Source organism: Panthera tigris, chromosome A1 (assembly GCF_018350195.1).
Source record: "Panthera tigris isolate Pti1 chromosome A1, P.tigris_Pti1_mat1.1, whole genome shotgun sequence".
NCBI lineage: Eukaryota > Metazoa > Chordata > Mammalia > Carnivora > Felidae > Panthera > Panthera tigris.
The window spans coordinates 69,304,680-69,317,481 of record NC_056660.1 but is presented as its reverse complement, the minus strand read 5'-3'; the positions used below and the strand labels follow the sequence as shown (position 1 = coordinate 69,317,481).

At 40.8% G+C, this 12,802-nt stretch overlaps 1 protein-coding gene across 3 annotated transcripts in view; it reads left to right on the top strand.

Moving 5' to 3' along the window:
- The window catches only part of SLC15A1 (solute carrier family 15 member 1), a 55,612-nt gene extending 43,626 nt beyond the window's left edge, over window positions 1-11,986 (top strand). For all 3 annotated transcript variants that reach the window (XM_042979556.1, XM_042979573.1, XM_042979563.1), the window contains 6 exons: window positions 455-504; window positions 8,019-8,126; window positions 8,243-8,354; window positions 8,937-9,080; window positions 10,051-10,158; window positions 11,079-11,986. In XM_042979556.1, coding sequence (XP_042835490.1) covers window positions 455-504; window positions 8,019-8,126; window positions 8,243-8,354; window positions 8,937-9,080; window positions 10,051-10,158; window positions 11,079-11,264 — 708 coding nt within the window. In that variant the 3' untranslated portion in view covers window positions 11,265-11,986. The remainder of the gene's footprint in view (window positions 1-454; window positions 505-8,018; window positions 8,127-8,242; window positions 8,355-8,936; window positions 9,081-10,050; window positions 10,159-11,078) is intronic.
- Window positions 11,987-12,802: the final 816 nt, after the last annotated feature.

Below are 12,802 nucleotides of genomic sequence, written 5' to 3'. Positions count from 1 at the left end.
AGGTAAAAGCAATAAAAATATACACAAAATATTTCATGACAAAACACAAGTGCTTATAAGCCAATCCACATATAAAGAAACTATGAAGGTATAGTTGAACCAAGTGAAGGAGTTGTGGGTATTCTATAAGGTAAATTTAGGTGACCTTCTGTAAAACTGCAATATGGAATTAAGACTTCTTGGTCATGTGTTTTATTAGGGAGTTCTTGAGTGACTCATTCCAAATTCTTGGACAGTAGGGTTCTGTGGAACCTCCAGAAAGCAAGCATCAAAAATTGTGGAGGCTCATGTTAACCTTAAAGAAAACCAAGGCCAAAGGTTGGAGCCCTACACATGTAATCATTATGCCCGTGGCTCCTAGGATATATGTCAACGTCATTCTCCTTCTCAAAGGCTGAAATGGTAATCTGAACTTATTCAAGTGGATAAGATTTGAAAATGCTTTCTTTCTCAGGTAAAGGATGGCCTTAACCAGAAGCCAGAAAAAGGAGAAAATGGCATCAGGTATGTATATTTCTTTAAAACTTAAGTTTTATCAGCTTCTTATGGAAGTGATGATTCCCATAATAAAGTCCAGCTGTAACAAGGAGAGTATGGGAATTTATCCAAAGAATGTAAGGCTGGTTCAATATTCAAAAAAAAAAAAATCAATCAAGATAAACTGTCATCTGAATAAAGAAAAAAATCCATATCATCATATCAATGGATGCAGAAAAAGCATTTAATAAACTTCAGTGTCCATTCATGATTTAAAAAAAAAAAACAAAAAAACAACTTCAACAAACTAGTAGTTGAAGAGAACTTCCTTACTCTGAAAAAGGACATCTAAAAAACCGAAGCTATCGTTACACTTAACGGTGAAAGTCTGAATGCTCTTCCCGTAAGATCATCCGCGCTCTCCTCCGCGCTCTCCACTCCTGTTCAGTATCCTTCTAGACACCAGTGCAATGAGACTAGAAAAAGAAGCATCTTGACTGGAAAGGAAGAAATAAACTATTCCTACTCACAGATGACATAAGTATCTGCACAGAATGTCCCAAAGACTACCAAAAAAGCTCATAGAATCAGTAAGTGAGTTTAGGAACAAGTGTAGAAATGGCACAAAATACAAGGGCAACACAACAAAGCATCACATTTCTATATGCCAGTAATGAATGATTGGAAACTGAAACTCTAAAACTATGCAATAGCTCCAAAAAAGATAAAATACTAGCTACATTCTGGCATAAAATATTTACAAATCATATATCTAAGTATTTGTATCCAGAATATATAAAGTACTCTCTGAACTCAAGAAAATAACCCAGTTAAAAAACAGCAAAAGATTTTGACATTACAACAGAGAAGATATATCCATTGCAAATAAACGTGTGAAAAGATGTTCAACATCATTGGCCATTAAAAAAATTAAAATTAAAACCACAGTGAGTTGCATGACATACCTATTAGATGGCTCTAATAATTTTTTTTTAACTGATAATACCAGATGCTGGTGAGGAGACAGAGTAACCATGCTTTGTTGAAAAACAGTGAGGCAGTTTCTTATAAAGTCAAATGTATACTTACCATACAATCCAGCCATCCATTCTCAGATATTTATCCTAAAGAAATGCAAACTTGGGGCACCAGGGTGGCTCAGTCAGTTGAGCATCTGACTCTTGATTTTGGTACAGGTCATGATCCCAGGGTCATGGGATTGAGCCCTGCATCAGGCTCTGAGCAGAGCATGGTGCCTGCTTAAGATTCTCTCTCTCCCTCTCTCTCTCTCTTTTTTCTCTTTCTCTCTTTCTCTCTCTCTCCCCCTCCCTCTGCCCCTCTTCTGCTTGTGCTCTTGTGCTCTTTCTCTCTCTCAAATAAAAAAAAATTTAAATTAAAAAAATATTTTAATTAAAAATATATGCAAACTTACGTTCACATAAAAACTTATACACAAATGTTCATAGAACCTCTAATCATAATCACCAAAGACTGGAAGTCACCCAAATGACCTTCAGTGGGTAATGGATAAACAGACAATAGACTATAGTACATCCACATAAAAGAATATTACTCAAAAAAGGAACAAACTATTGACACATACAATAATATAAATGAATGTCAAATGCATCATGCCATGAAAGAAGCCGATCTCAAAAAAGTTAGATGCGTACTATATAATTCCATTCACATGGCATTCTGGCAATGGTCAAAACAATTATAAGGATGTGGAAACAGATCAGTGGTTGGGAGTGGAGGAGAGGTTTGGCTATGGGCAGCGCGAGAGAGATTTGGGGAACTGGTCTGTATTCTGGTTGTAGTGGTATTTATATGAATCTAGACATGTGTTAAAATTCATAGAACTGGGGGCACCTGGGTGGCTCAGTCGGTTAAGCGTCTGACTTCGGCTTAGGTCATGATCTCATGGTCCATAAGTTCGAGCCCCGCGTCGGGCTCTGTGCTGACAGCTCAGAGCCTGGACCCCGTTTCAGATTCTGTGTCTCCCTCTCTCTCTGCCCCTCCCCTGTTCATGCTCTGTCTCTCTCTGTCTCAAAAATAAATGAATGTTAAAAAAAATTCATAGAACTGTACACCAAAAAGCCAACTTTCTGTAAATACGCTTTTTAAGTAAGATGGAAAAATAAGAATAAGTTGGGGGAGAAATGAGAGTAGGTCTCCTATTTGGCTGAACTCCTACCACCAATCCCTGTTTCCTTGTGGCCACACATTAACAATTTTGGATTTTTGTTTTTACCAGTTACCACTAAAACATGAACTAATGGAGGGGAAAGGTAATATGATTAGGATGATGACTATTAATTATCTAATAGAAATGGTAAAGAAATGGAATTAACTTTTCATGTCTCCTTACCTCTGGTTTATTTCACATCGTTAATATTTGTAATATTTATCATTGCGTGTATTCCATGTGCTAGGTCAATTCTAAAAATAGATTAATATACAGGGTTTCCAGGTTGACTATATAAATATTAGCCACAATGTAATAGAAGTCTGAAAGAGAAGGAAACGCAACTTTATATCCTTGAAAATATATCCTCGGGGCGCCTGGGTGGCTCAGTCGGTTGGGCGACCGACTTTGGCTCAGGTCATGATCTCGCGGTCCGTGAGTTCAAGCCCCGCATCGGGCTCTGTGCTGACAGCTCAGAGCCTAGAGCCTGTTTCAGATTCTGTGTCTTCCTCTCTCTCTGACCTTCCCCCATTCATGCTCTGTCTCTCTCTGTCTCTAAAATGAATAAACGTTAAAAAAAAAAAAAAAAAAGAAAATATGTCCTCAAATGCAAACGTTCTGAATGTCAAGATTAATTGGAATATTCTGTTATATACCTTGAATTGTTCGGTGGTACTACATCTTGATTGTTTTAATTTTAATTCTTTTTTTTAATGTTTATTTTTGAGAGAGAGAGAGAGAGCGTGGGAAGGGGCAGGGAGGGAGGGGGACAGAGGATCCGAAGCAGGCTCTGTGCTGACAGCAGAGAGCCTGATGTGGGGCTCGAACTCACAAACTGTGAGATCATGACCGGAGCTGAAGTCAGACACTCAACTGACTGAGACACCCAGGTGCCCCTGACTGCTTTAATTTTAAACTAAGGTTTTCTTGCACAACCTTTGTTTTTTCCTGTAACTCACTTGGCCTCTTGTTGACAAAAGGATAAACCTTTATCTCCAGGGATTGGATCAAGGGAATTCACTTTCCTCTTTGAGAACCAACTCTCGAGCACGCTCTTTCATCTAACTAGGGCATTTGCTCTGTAGTCCTGAGATGCCACTGTCCTCCTAGAATTGTCTGTTTGCCCAGGTTAGCGCCTTTCTTTCTTGAACTCCATATCATCTTTCTTGGACACCTTTCTTGTTTTGCTAAGACCGTGCTCAAATATCTGACCAAGAAAAGCTGTGAGGTAAATTGCGAGTCCCTGCTTGCCTGGGAGTGCTTTTCTGTTCTCACACTTGGTCACAGGTTAGCCGCCATTGTCTTCCCAGAACTCTAGAATCTTATCTCTCTTGGCATCTAGCACCTAATTGTACTCATGATAGATAGACAGATAGACAGACAGACAGACAGCGTCTGCCACTCTCTGTAGTTGATTTAATTTCGTTTCACCAAGCCGTATCTTCTTTCTCCTTGGTGTGCTCAGGTTTCTCTGCAGTGTAACTGCATGTGGGTAGTAGCCAGCCCTAGGCCCTTTCGATCTTTGGCTCTTCCTCTCTTTCTTTGTTCTCTTCTGTATGAGTTTGCTAAGGCTGCCATAACAAAGTACCACAGGCTGGAAGGCTTAAACAACAGAAAATTATTTCCTCATAGTTCTGGAGGCTGGAAGTCCAATATCAAAGCATTGGCAGGGCTGGTTTTCTCTGAGGCCTCTCTCCTTGGCTTAGAGATGGCCATCTTCTCTCTGTGTCTTCATATGGTCTTTCTTCTGTGGGTCTGTATCCTAATCGCCTCTTCTTATAAGGACACCAGTGATCTTGGATTAAGGCCCACCCTAATGACCTCATTTTACCTCTTGAAAGACCCAGTCTCCAAATACGGTCACATTCTGAGGTACTGAGGGTTAGGACCTCAACATGTGAATTGGAGAGAGGGGGCCGGGAGACATAGTTAAGTCCATGACATCTTCTTTTGTGTCTTCTAGATCGTTCCTCCATCCCTCACGCATGCACATACACACAACTGTCCTAGCAGACCCGGAAGGAAATCTGATGATGGTCACTTGGCCCTTTCCTGATCTTCATATTTCGTCTGAGCTGGAAGTGCCTCTGGTATTTCCTTTGTGCCTCAGAATCATCATTTTCATTTCTTCAAAAATGTCTCCTAACTTTGGAAACTTTGAACAGTTTAAATCGTGGTGTCCTTTCTCATTCTGGTGCTATGCTAAAGCTTCATTCTTTTTCTCTTTCTTTAAATTGTCTTTATGGAGATACATAAAACCAGCAACATTTTACCCCACCAACCCACCCAGGGTGGTAAAAAGAGAAGCCAGGAACTTGTTTTCTTTTCACTGGCAACATTAAATCCTTAGTGGATCAAAGGATTTGCTATTTCAGCATTGTCTAGGAGACAACCCATTAAAAAGGGAAGTTCTGAAAAACTAATGTCAGAAACTGATAAATAGGACAACTCCAAGAATTTCGGGAGGTCAGATTTCTGAGTAATGCATGAATTAAAGAAAGAATACATCGAAAGAATACATAATTAAAATGGAATCCTTTTAATTATGTGGTATCGGTAAGTTAGTTGCAATACATACCTGGACTACCTTAAAAGAGTTCTTTACATGAAGTAATGATACTTTGGTCAAAAGTTGGTTGAGAATTTGATATGGATCTTTCTCATGAATTTTTTAGCATTACATATTGCTATATATGTACATATTTACAAGTAATGTTTTTGAGTCTTTTTAAACTTAATATGTTATTTTCCTGCTTATGTTCTGTAATATTATAAAATAGTATTTTGATATTAACCATATGGCTATATGTATCCCTTATCTCCACTCACTTAAACCACTATATAAAATTCCACCGCGTAATTTATTTGCCCATTCTCTTCTTCAAGGAAATTTAGGTTACTGCCATTTTTCCAAACAGCCATAATTCACATTCATACATGTATTTTTGTCCACATGTGCAAAGTTTCCCTAGAGAGGTAGGCTTCAAAACTTTTATCACATCCAATAAAAATATTTTGAACATATACCCAAAATGTATGAATATGGTATCTGTTATTAAGTATATGCATAAATTATTATACCAAATTAATAAATAATTTTAAAATATATTAAAAGAACGAGCAAAGTAAAAAACCGAATATTTTACAAGTATTTTTATTTACTGGTGGTACAAAAATTGGAAGTAAATCTTTGTGACCTTGGGTTAGACAGTGGTTTCCTAGATATGAAATCAGAAGGACAAGCAACAAAAGAAAAAAATAGTAACTTGGGCTTCATCATATGGAAAGCTTTTTTACTACCAACGAAATCATCAAGAAAGTAAAACACCCATAGAATGAGAGAAAATATTTGCAATTCATATATTTGGTGAGAGATTCTGAATGTATAAAGAATTCTTATAGGTCAAGAGTAAAAACACAAAAAACCCAATTTTTAAATGGGACTCTTTTTTTAAATATATAATTTATTGTCAAGTTAGCTAACACACAATGTATACAGTGTGCTCTTGTTTGGGGGCATAGATCCCGGTGATTCGTCACTTACATAGAACACCCAGTGCTCATCCCAACAAGCGCCCTCCTCAATGCCCATTACCCATTTCCCCTCTCCCCTGCCCTAAATGGGACATTTTTAGAGAGATGTTTCTCCAAAGAAAATATACAAACAGCCTAAAAACAGAGGAGGAGATGCTCAGCATCATTAATTATGAGGGCAATGCAAACCAAAACCACAGAGATACCATTTCACACTCACTAGGCTCTAGCCAAAAACAAAAACAAAAGCAACAAAAAAGGCAATCACAAGTGTTGGTGAGGATGTGGACAAGTCGGAATCCTTCAGCAGTGCTGGTGGAAATGTAAAATGACAACATGATGCAGACACTTTGAAAAACTGTTCCTCAAAATGTTAAACAGAGAGTGACCATATGACCCAGCCATTTCACTCCTAGGTGTCTACCTAGGACCTAGGGTCCTGCTGACTGGTGTCACATTCTGTGTTCTATGTTAAGCACCTGTCAAACTACATCAAATCCAATGCCCAGGGACTTCAGCTTAATTCAGAGAAATGTTCTCCCAGTACCTAGAATTTGACCGACATTACTTGTTGCCACAAAGCTGATGAAATTCGGCCATATGTTTTAGGAATGTACAGGTTAAATTGTTCTCTACAGTACTTAGGTATACAATCTCATTACTTCCCATTCTTTAAATTGGATAACCTGCTGAAAGCTTTCACTCACCTATCTGGTAGGAAAAATCAGCTGGTCTTATTTGGGGCAGCACCCTCCTCTCCTGTGTAGGACAAGAGCATCAGTGTCTTTCTGCAGCCCGGAACATTTAAGGATGGGATCTAATCATCTGTCTACACTGTCACCATCTATATGGTCCTTTGAAGGCAAACAACTCAACTGGCTCCGTGTGTAGCTTAGGCATAGGGGACTTTGCAGAACCCGGAAGCCTTGGAACCTAGCAGCAAGTCCTGTGGGTGCTGCCCTCCTATCTGTTTTCTAGTGGGGTGCCAGTCACCATCACTCGAGGACCTGCAGACCTGAAGGGAGCTCCCCCAAAACTGTCTCTGGTTGCTGAACTGGCCCACTTCTTCCTCTCCACTCCCTGGAGCCTGTCCCTGCTCAGGCTCTAAGAGATAAAGGACAGGAAATGGCCTTCCATCCCCACCCCCCAAAAAGAAGCCCCCGATGGAGACTGTCTGTTAGGGTACCAGGCAACTTCTGCTTTTCACGCTGACCGGTATTTGATGCTTCTTCATGGACCATTTACATGGGCTTCACTGCTTTAGCTCTAAAGCTTCTGAGCAAGGAACATAGAGACACGCTGCCTTCTTGAAGTGGGTGCTCGGCACCTATTTCAATCCATACTAATATCCTAACATACCATTAAAATAGTTCCCAGTGGGGCACCCGGCGGACTCAGTCCATTAAGCGTCCGACTCTTGATTTCAGCTCAGGTCATGATCTCACAGTTGTAACATCAAGCCCCAAGTTGGGGCTGGTTGGGATGCTCTCTCTCCCTCTCTCTCTGCCCCTCCCCCGCTCATCATTCCCCCTCCCCAAAATAAATAAATAAACTTAAGAAAAGAAATGGTACCTAGTTATAAAGTACTTAGAACAGCTGTGGGGAGAGAACTGTGGTAAATTCTTTGGGGTGTGTTTTCATGAGCAGGTGAACAAGGACCAACCTAGGGTCGCTTCTTTCTGCCTTTATAGTCTAGAAATCTGTAAACATCTTAAACTCCTTCCAAAAGAGAGCATAGCCCAAGTTCAGGTGCACAAACTATGACCTAAAGCCAAGTATCCCATAGTCCAGTCACAAGACAGATGGTTTTCTGTTTCAGATTTATAAATAGTTTCGATGACAGCTTCAACATCACAATGGATGGAAAAGTGTATGTGAACGTCACCAGTCACAATGCCAGCGAATATCAGTTTTTTCCTTTGGGCGTGTAAGTACCGGTCACTGTGCTCTAAAGTTCAAGGGTTTTGAGTCTTCCTCTTTAAACAACACATCGAAGCTGTTAAAACCAGGAATGTTTACCTATGTTACTCTTTCTCTTTGTAGAAAAAGCTTTACGCTAAGCCCAACACAACAGACTCCACCACAGTGTAAGAATGATTTCCAATCATCCAACCTGGAATTCGGTAGTGCCTATACCTATGTAATCAGAAGGAAGGTCAGTAACTCATTCTGTTGTTATCAGAACTTCTACGCAAACACTTAGGTCATGCTAATGGTTTAACTGGGGTAATATTAGTGTCTGTATTTTAAATGGGCTTAGAATTCATTCAGTTCTAAAAAAAATAAAAAAAAAAAAAAGAATTCATTCAGTTCTCCACTGATCCTTTAACTTAGCATTGACTTAAGTTCACTGTCCTTTTTAGAGTAAAAATAAACAGACCAATTAACTCTAAAAGTTCATGCTGGCTAGTATTTGCTGCTGCTTCATAATCTATTTACATGGACTTACGAACTTTTAGTCCAAAGAGATGGCAACATTTTAAACAAACCCGACTTCCAATGTGCTCTCTGATTTAAGAGAAAAACACCGGTGAACAGATTTTCAAATCTCACCAAGGCCGTTTCATCACGAGCATAAAATGCACTGTTGCATATTTACGTTTAAAATGTGTACTTCCTTGACAAATCATATGACATGATCCTAGAAGTCCAGACTCCATTTGCCTGTTTGAACAATTTTTATTTTAGAAGCAATCTCCATTTTAATTTCTTCTCACTTTTTGCCTTACTGGTTTAGAGTGACGGCTGTGCTGAATTGCACATGTTTGAAGATATTGCACCCAACACAGTTAACATGGCTCTACAGATCCCACAGTATTTCCTGATCACCTGCGGTGAAGTGGTTTTCTCTGTCACGGGATTGGAGTTCTCATATTCTCAGGTCTCTTGGTCACTGTTTCTACCACCCCTCCCCCAGGCTCCTGCCTTCAAAAAATGCTGCTGGGACTTAATTTAAATAAGCTCTCCGTTCATAGTTCAGAAAATGCGAGAAAGCATCATGGTAAATTCCACCAAACAAGGCTTTTGAGATGACCAAGTCGTCGAATAGTATTATGACTCTGTTTAGCTTCTTGGGGGTATATATCATATGATGCTGAATTCCCATATCATATACTAGAGATTTAGAGTCCTACGTGGGAAGAACTGTATTAATGACCGTGACCAGGGTCATGATAGGCAGCGAATTCTATACTCTGAAACAACTAAGATGTCAGCTGTTCCTACTGGCGTTCACTTCCAGGTCCGTGTCTTTGAGATCATTAAGGCTCAGTTGAGATCTCTTCATAACTACCAGTAAACACACTGATTAAGGCCTAGCTTTTATTTATTTATTTTTTTAATGTTTATTTATTTATGAGACAGAGAGAGACAGAGTGTGAGCAGGGGAGGGGCAGAGAGAGAGAGGGAGATACAGAATCTGAAGCAGGCTCCCGGCTCTGAGCTGTCAGTACAGAGCCCGACACAGGACCCAAATTCACAGGACTACAAGATCATGACCTGAGCCAAAGTTGGATGCCTGACCGAATGAGCTCCCCAGGCACCCCAATGTGCATTTTTAAAAATATTTATTTACTTTTTAGAGGGGGAAGGGGCAAAGGGAGAGGGAAACGGAATCCCAAGTAGGCTCTGTGCTGTCCACGCAGGGCCCCACATGGGGCTCGATCCCACGAACCGTGGGATCATGACCTGAGCTGAAACCAAGAGCTGGACGCTCAACTGACTGAGCCACCCAGGCGCCCCCTCAGTGTGCATTTTTAGGGTGAACTGCCTAATTAAAGAATCAGTAAGTTGTGTTCTCCAGCTCTGTGATTGCAGCTTAGATCGGGATTCACTTTGTTTTGTTTCCTCAGGCCCCCTCCAACATGAAGTCGGTGCTTCAGGCGGGATGGCTGTTGACAGTGGCTGTCGGCAACATCATTGTGCTTATTGTAGCAGGAGCAGGCCAGTTCAGCGAACAGGTACAGAGTGAACAAAGAGATCGTACGAGCCTCTGTCTTATGTGTCACTGGTCATCATGATGACTCTAATGATTGGGTAATGATTGGATAAAACCAGCCAGAGAGGGTGATGAACAAACAGTCTTTGGGCCAAGCGTGTGCTGATTCTCCATATTTACCCTTGGTGTTGCACAGTTGGAAAGTGACAACCAAAATAACTAGGTTGGGTTAACATACCTACATCCTAGTGTGATTTACTGCCAAAGGAAAGATCTTTCCTAGCTTCTGTGAATGCAGCTTAATGGCCCCAAACCACACATATTTTCCAGAAAGCTTCATAATATCTAAAGATGGAGCCATTCTAAAGGTGATTGTAATTTTTCCAGCTAACATAAAACGAGGGCTTTTCTGATACTGAAACCGTTCCCTTCCACACTTCAGCATGTGTACTTCATAAGGGGGTCGTCCCTTACCCTGTCTGTTTCTTTACTTCTCTCTCTGGTCCCATCGGAGCATACGCTAATGCTGTGTGCTCATAACCTCAAGATCCTGCCGAAAGATAACGTGGGGGTCTTAGAACAATTCAGCACATTATTTTTCCCTCAAGGGTACTGTGTGGTGTTCTCTGGGCCCCCATCCTTCTAGGGGCCAGCTATGTCCCTTAACGCGGGTTTTTCAGAAATTTTCTCTCATCTCCCCAAACTCTTGATTTTTGCACTCCAGCTGCTGCTAAAAAAATGTTATCTTTATACCTGGGCACTCAAGCAAAGAGGGCCATTCGGTATCTATAGTAATAGCTGCCAATTGTCCATAACGATTTAATCACAAAGCACCTCTTACCTAGACATAGCAAGAAAATGTGCTCCCGATGCGTACGTTACCATAACCTGTATCGTTTCTGTTGTTTTTTTTTTCTTGCTCCAACTCCAATCCCTTTAAAGTGGGCTGAGTACATTCTGTTTGCGGCCTTGCTTCTGGTTGTCTGCGTGATATTTGCCATCATGGCCCGTTTCTATACTTACATCAATCCAGCGGAGATCGAGGCTCAGTTTGATGATGATGACAAGAAAAAGAGCCTGGAAAATATCTATTCCACGGTGACTCCCGTCTCACAGACGCAGATGTAAATGTCAGGAAGCAAGTGGAGGATGGACTGGGTCCGGAACATGCCCTGGCTTCTGTCCCCTGGTGGCAGGACACTCTGATGGGGAAGACTTCAGAATTGCGAACCAAGAAAGCTCTTTTCTAAAAGCTGCCAGCGGTGAACCTAAAAGTCTGGAAGAAGTCTTTTTTTTTTTTTTTTAAAGAAAAGTCATATTTAAAGCATGCACACATACACACATACATACACTTCTACAACCATGAGTCTATATCCTGCCTTTAACTCCTTTTCTACCACATGAATGAAGTTATTTTGGACTAAACTTTTTGAAAGGGTGGCAAAGTTCCATATTGTTTGCATTCCAGCACTCTTTGAAAACACTGTTCGATGCGGCAGGAACCAATGTGAAAAAGTGAATTTACAGGCTTTAGAATGGTATATAATAAGCACCGGCTAGTATTAACTGATAACTTTACCTTTTGTTTTTTGTTTTGTTTTTTCCATTCCCTACCTCTTTAAATTTTGTGTGACTCAAAAGACCACTCAGGTAAAGGCCAGTAATGACTTTTGGAGTTTCAGGAATGTATGAAATACCTTCCTGTTCTTAAGAGTAAGTGTCTGTGTGTTCTGGGGGTAGGATAAGAAATCCTTAACATGGGTCCTGATTCTAAAAGTCATGTACATTCAATAAAGTGTCATCAGAGGTTGATAAAAGTATGAACAAAAGCAATGCCCACATACAATAAATTCCAGGAACATGAAATATGAGGTTTATTTCTTCCCAGTCCTATTTTCCCCAGGGATATAGAGGTTTCTACGTGCATATTTATGCACCATCTTGTTTTTCTTGATACTCATAAGCATTTTTCTGCTGGAACAAAAATTCTTGTAGAGCGTTATAAAGACTTCGTGCTTGATTCATCCTGTAAGTATTTATCTCAGGTTATCAGACCCAGAAAATTCTGCTTTGTCACTCCTACAAAAACAAACTTGTGTACAGCTCTGAATGTTGGAACTTGCCCCTGTAATCGATCAGGAGGAAGGGCCTGGGCCAGGCTTCCAAGATGCTTGGTGCACAAGCTCATCATTGCACGACGGACACTGAAGGAAGGGGAGGCTCAAAAACCCAGAGTGAGAAATAATGTGACTCTCAAACCTTGCTGAAGACCCTTAGGATCAAGTCCTCATTCTTTAATTGAGGCCCACGAGGCTTTTTCTTCTCATGACACATCTCCTTTCTCTCTGATCACTCCAATCCAACCAACAATGACCCTCTTCTGGAAAGCATCAAGTTCTCATTTCCAGGTCAGAAGAAAACTCGGGTCCTGAGACACATATTCTCTAACCACCCTTTCCCCACCCCCGGCTGAATCCTCTTGATTTTCAGGATTCAGGCCACTTCCCCCAGGAGTTTTCCCATCCCCAGCCCGGCCATCCACCCACTGCACTCACACCGTTCGCCCTGTCCAACTCTGCCTAGGCTGAAAGCTCTTCTGTGTGTCTCATTCTCCATTCATTCTCTGCAACATAGTGGGCCTCAACGTGCTCCCCTCAGGCTGGGAG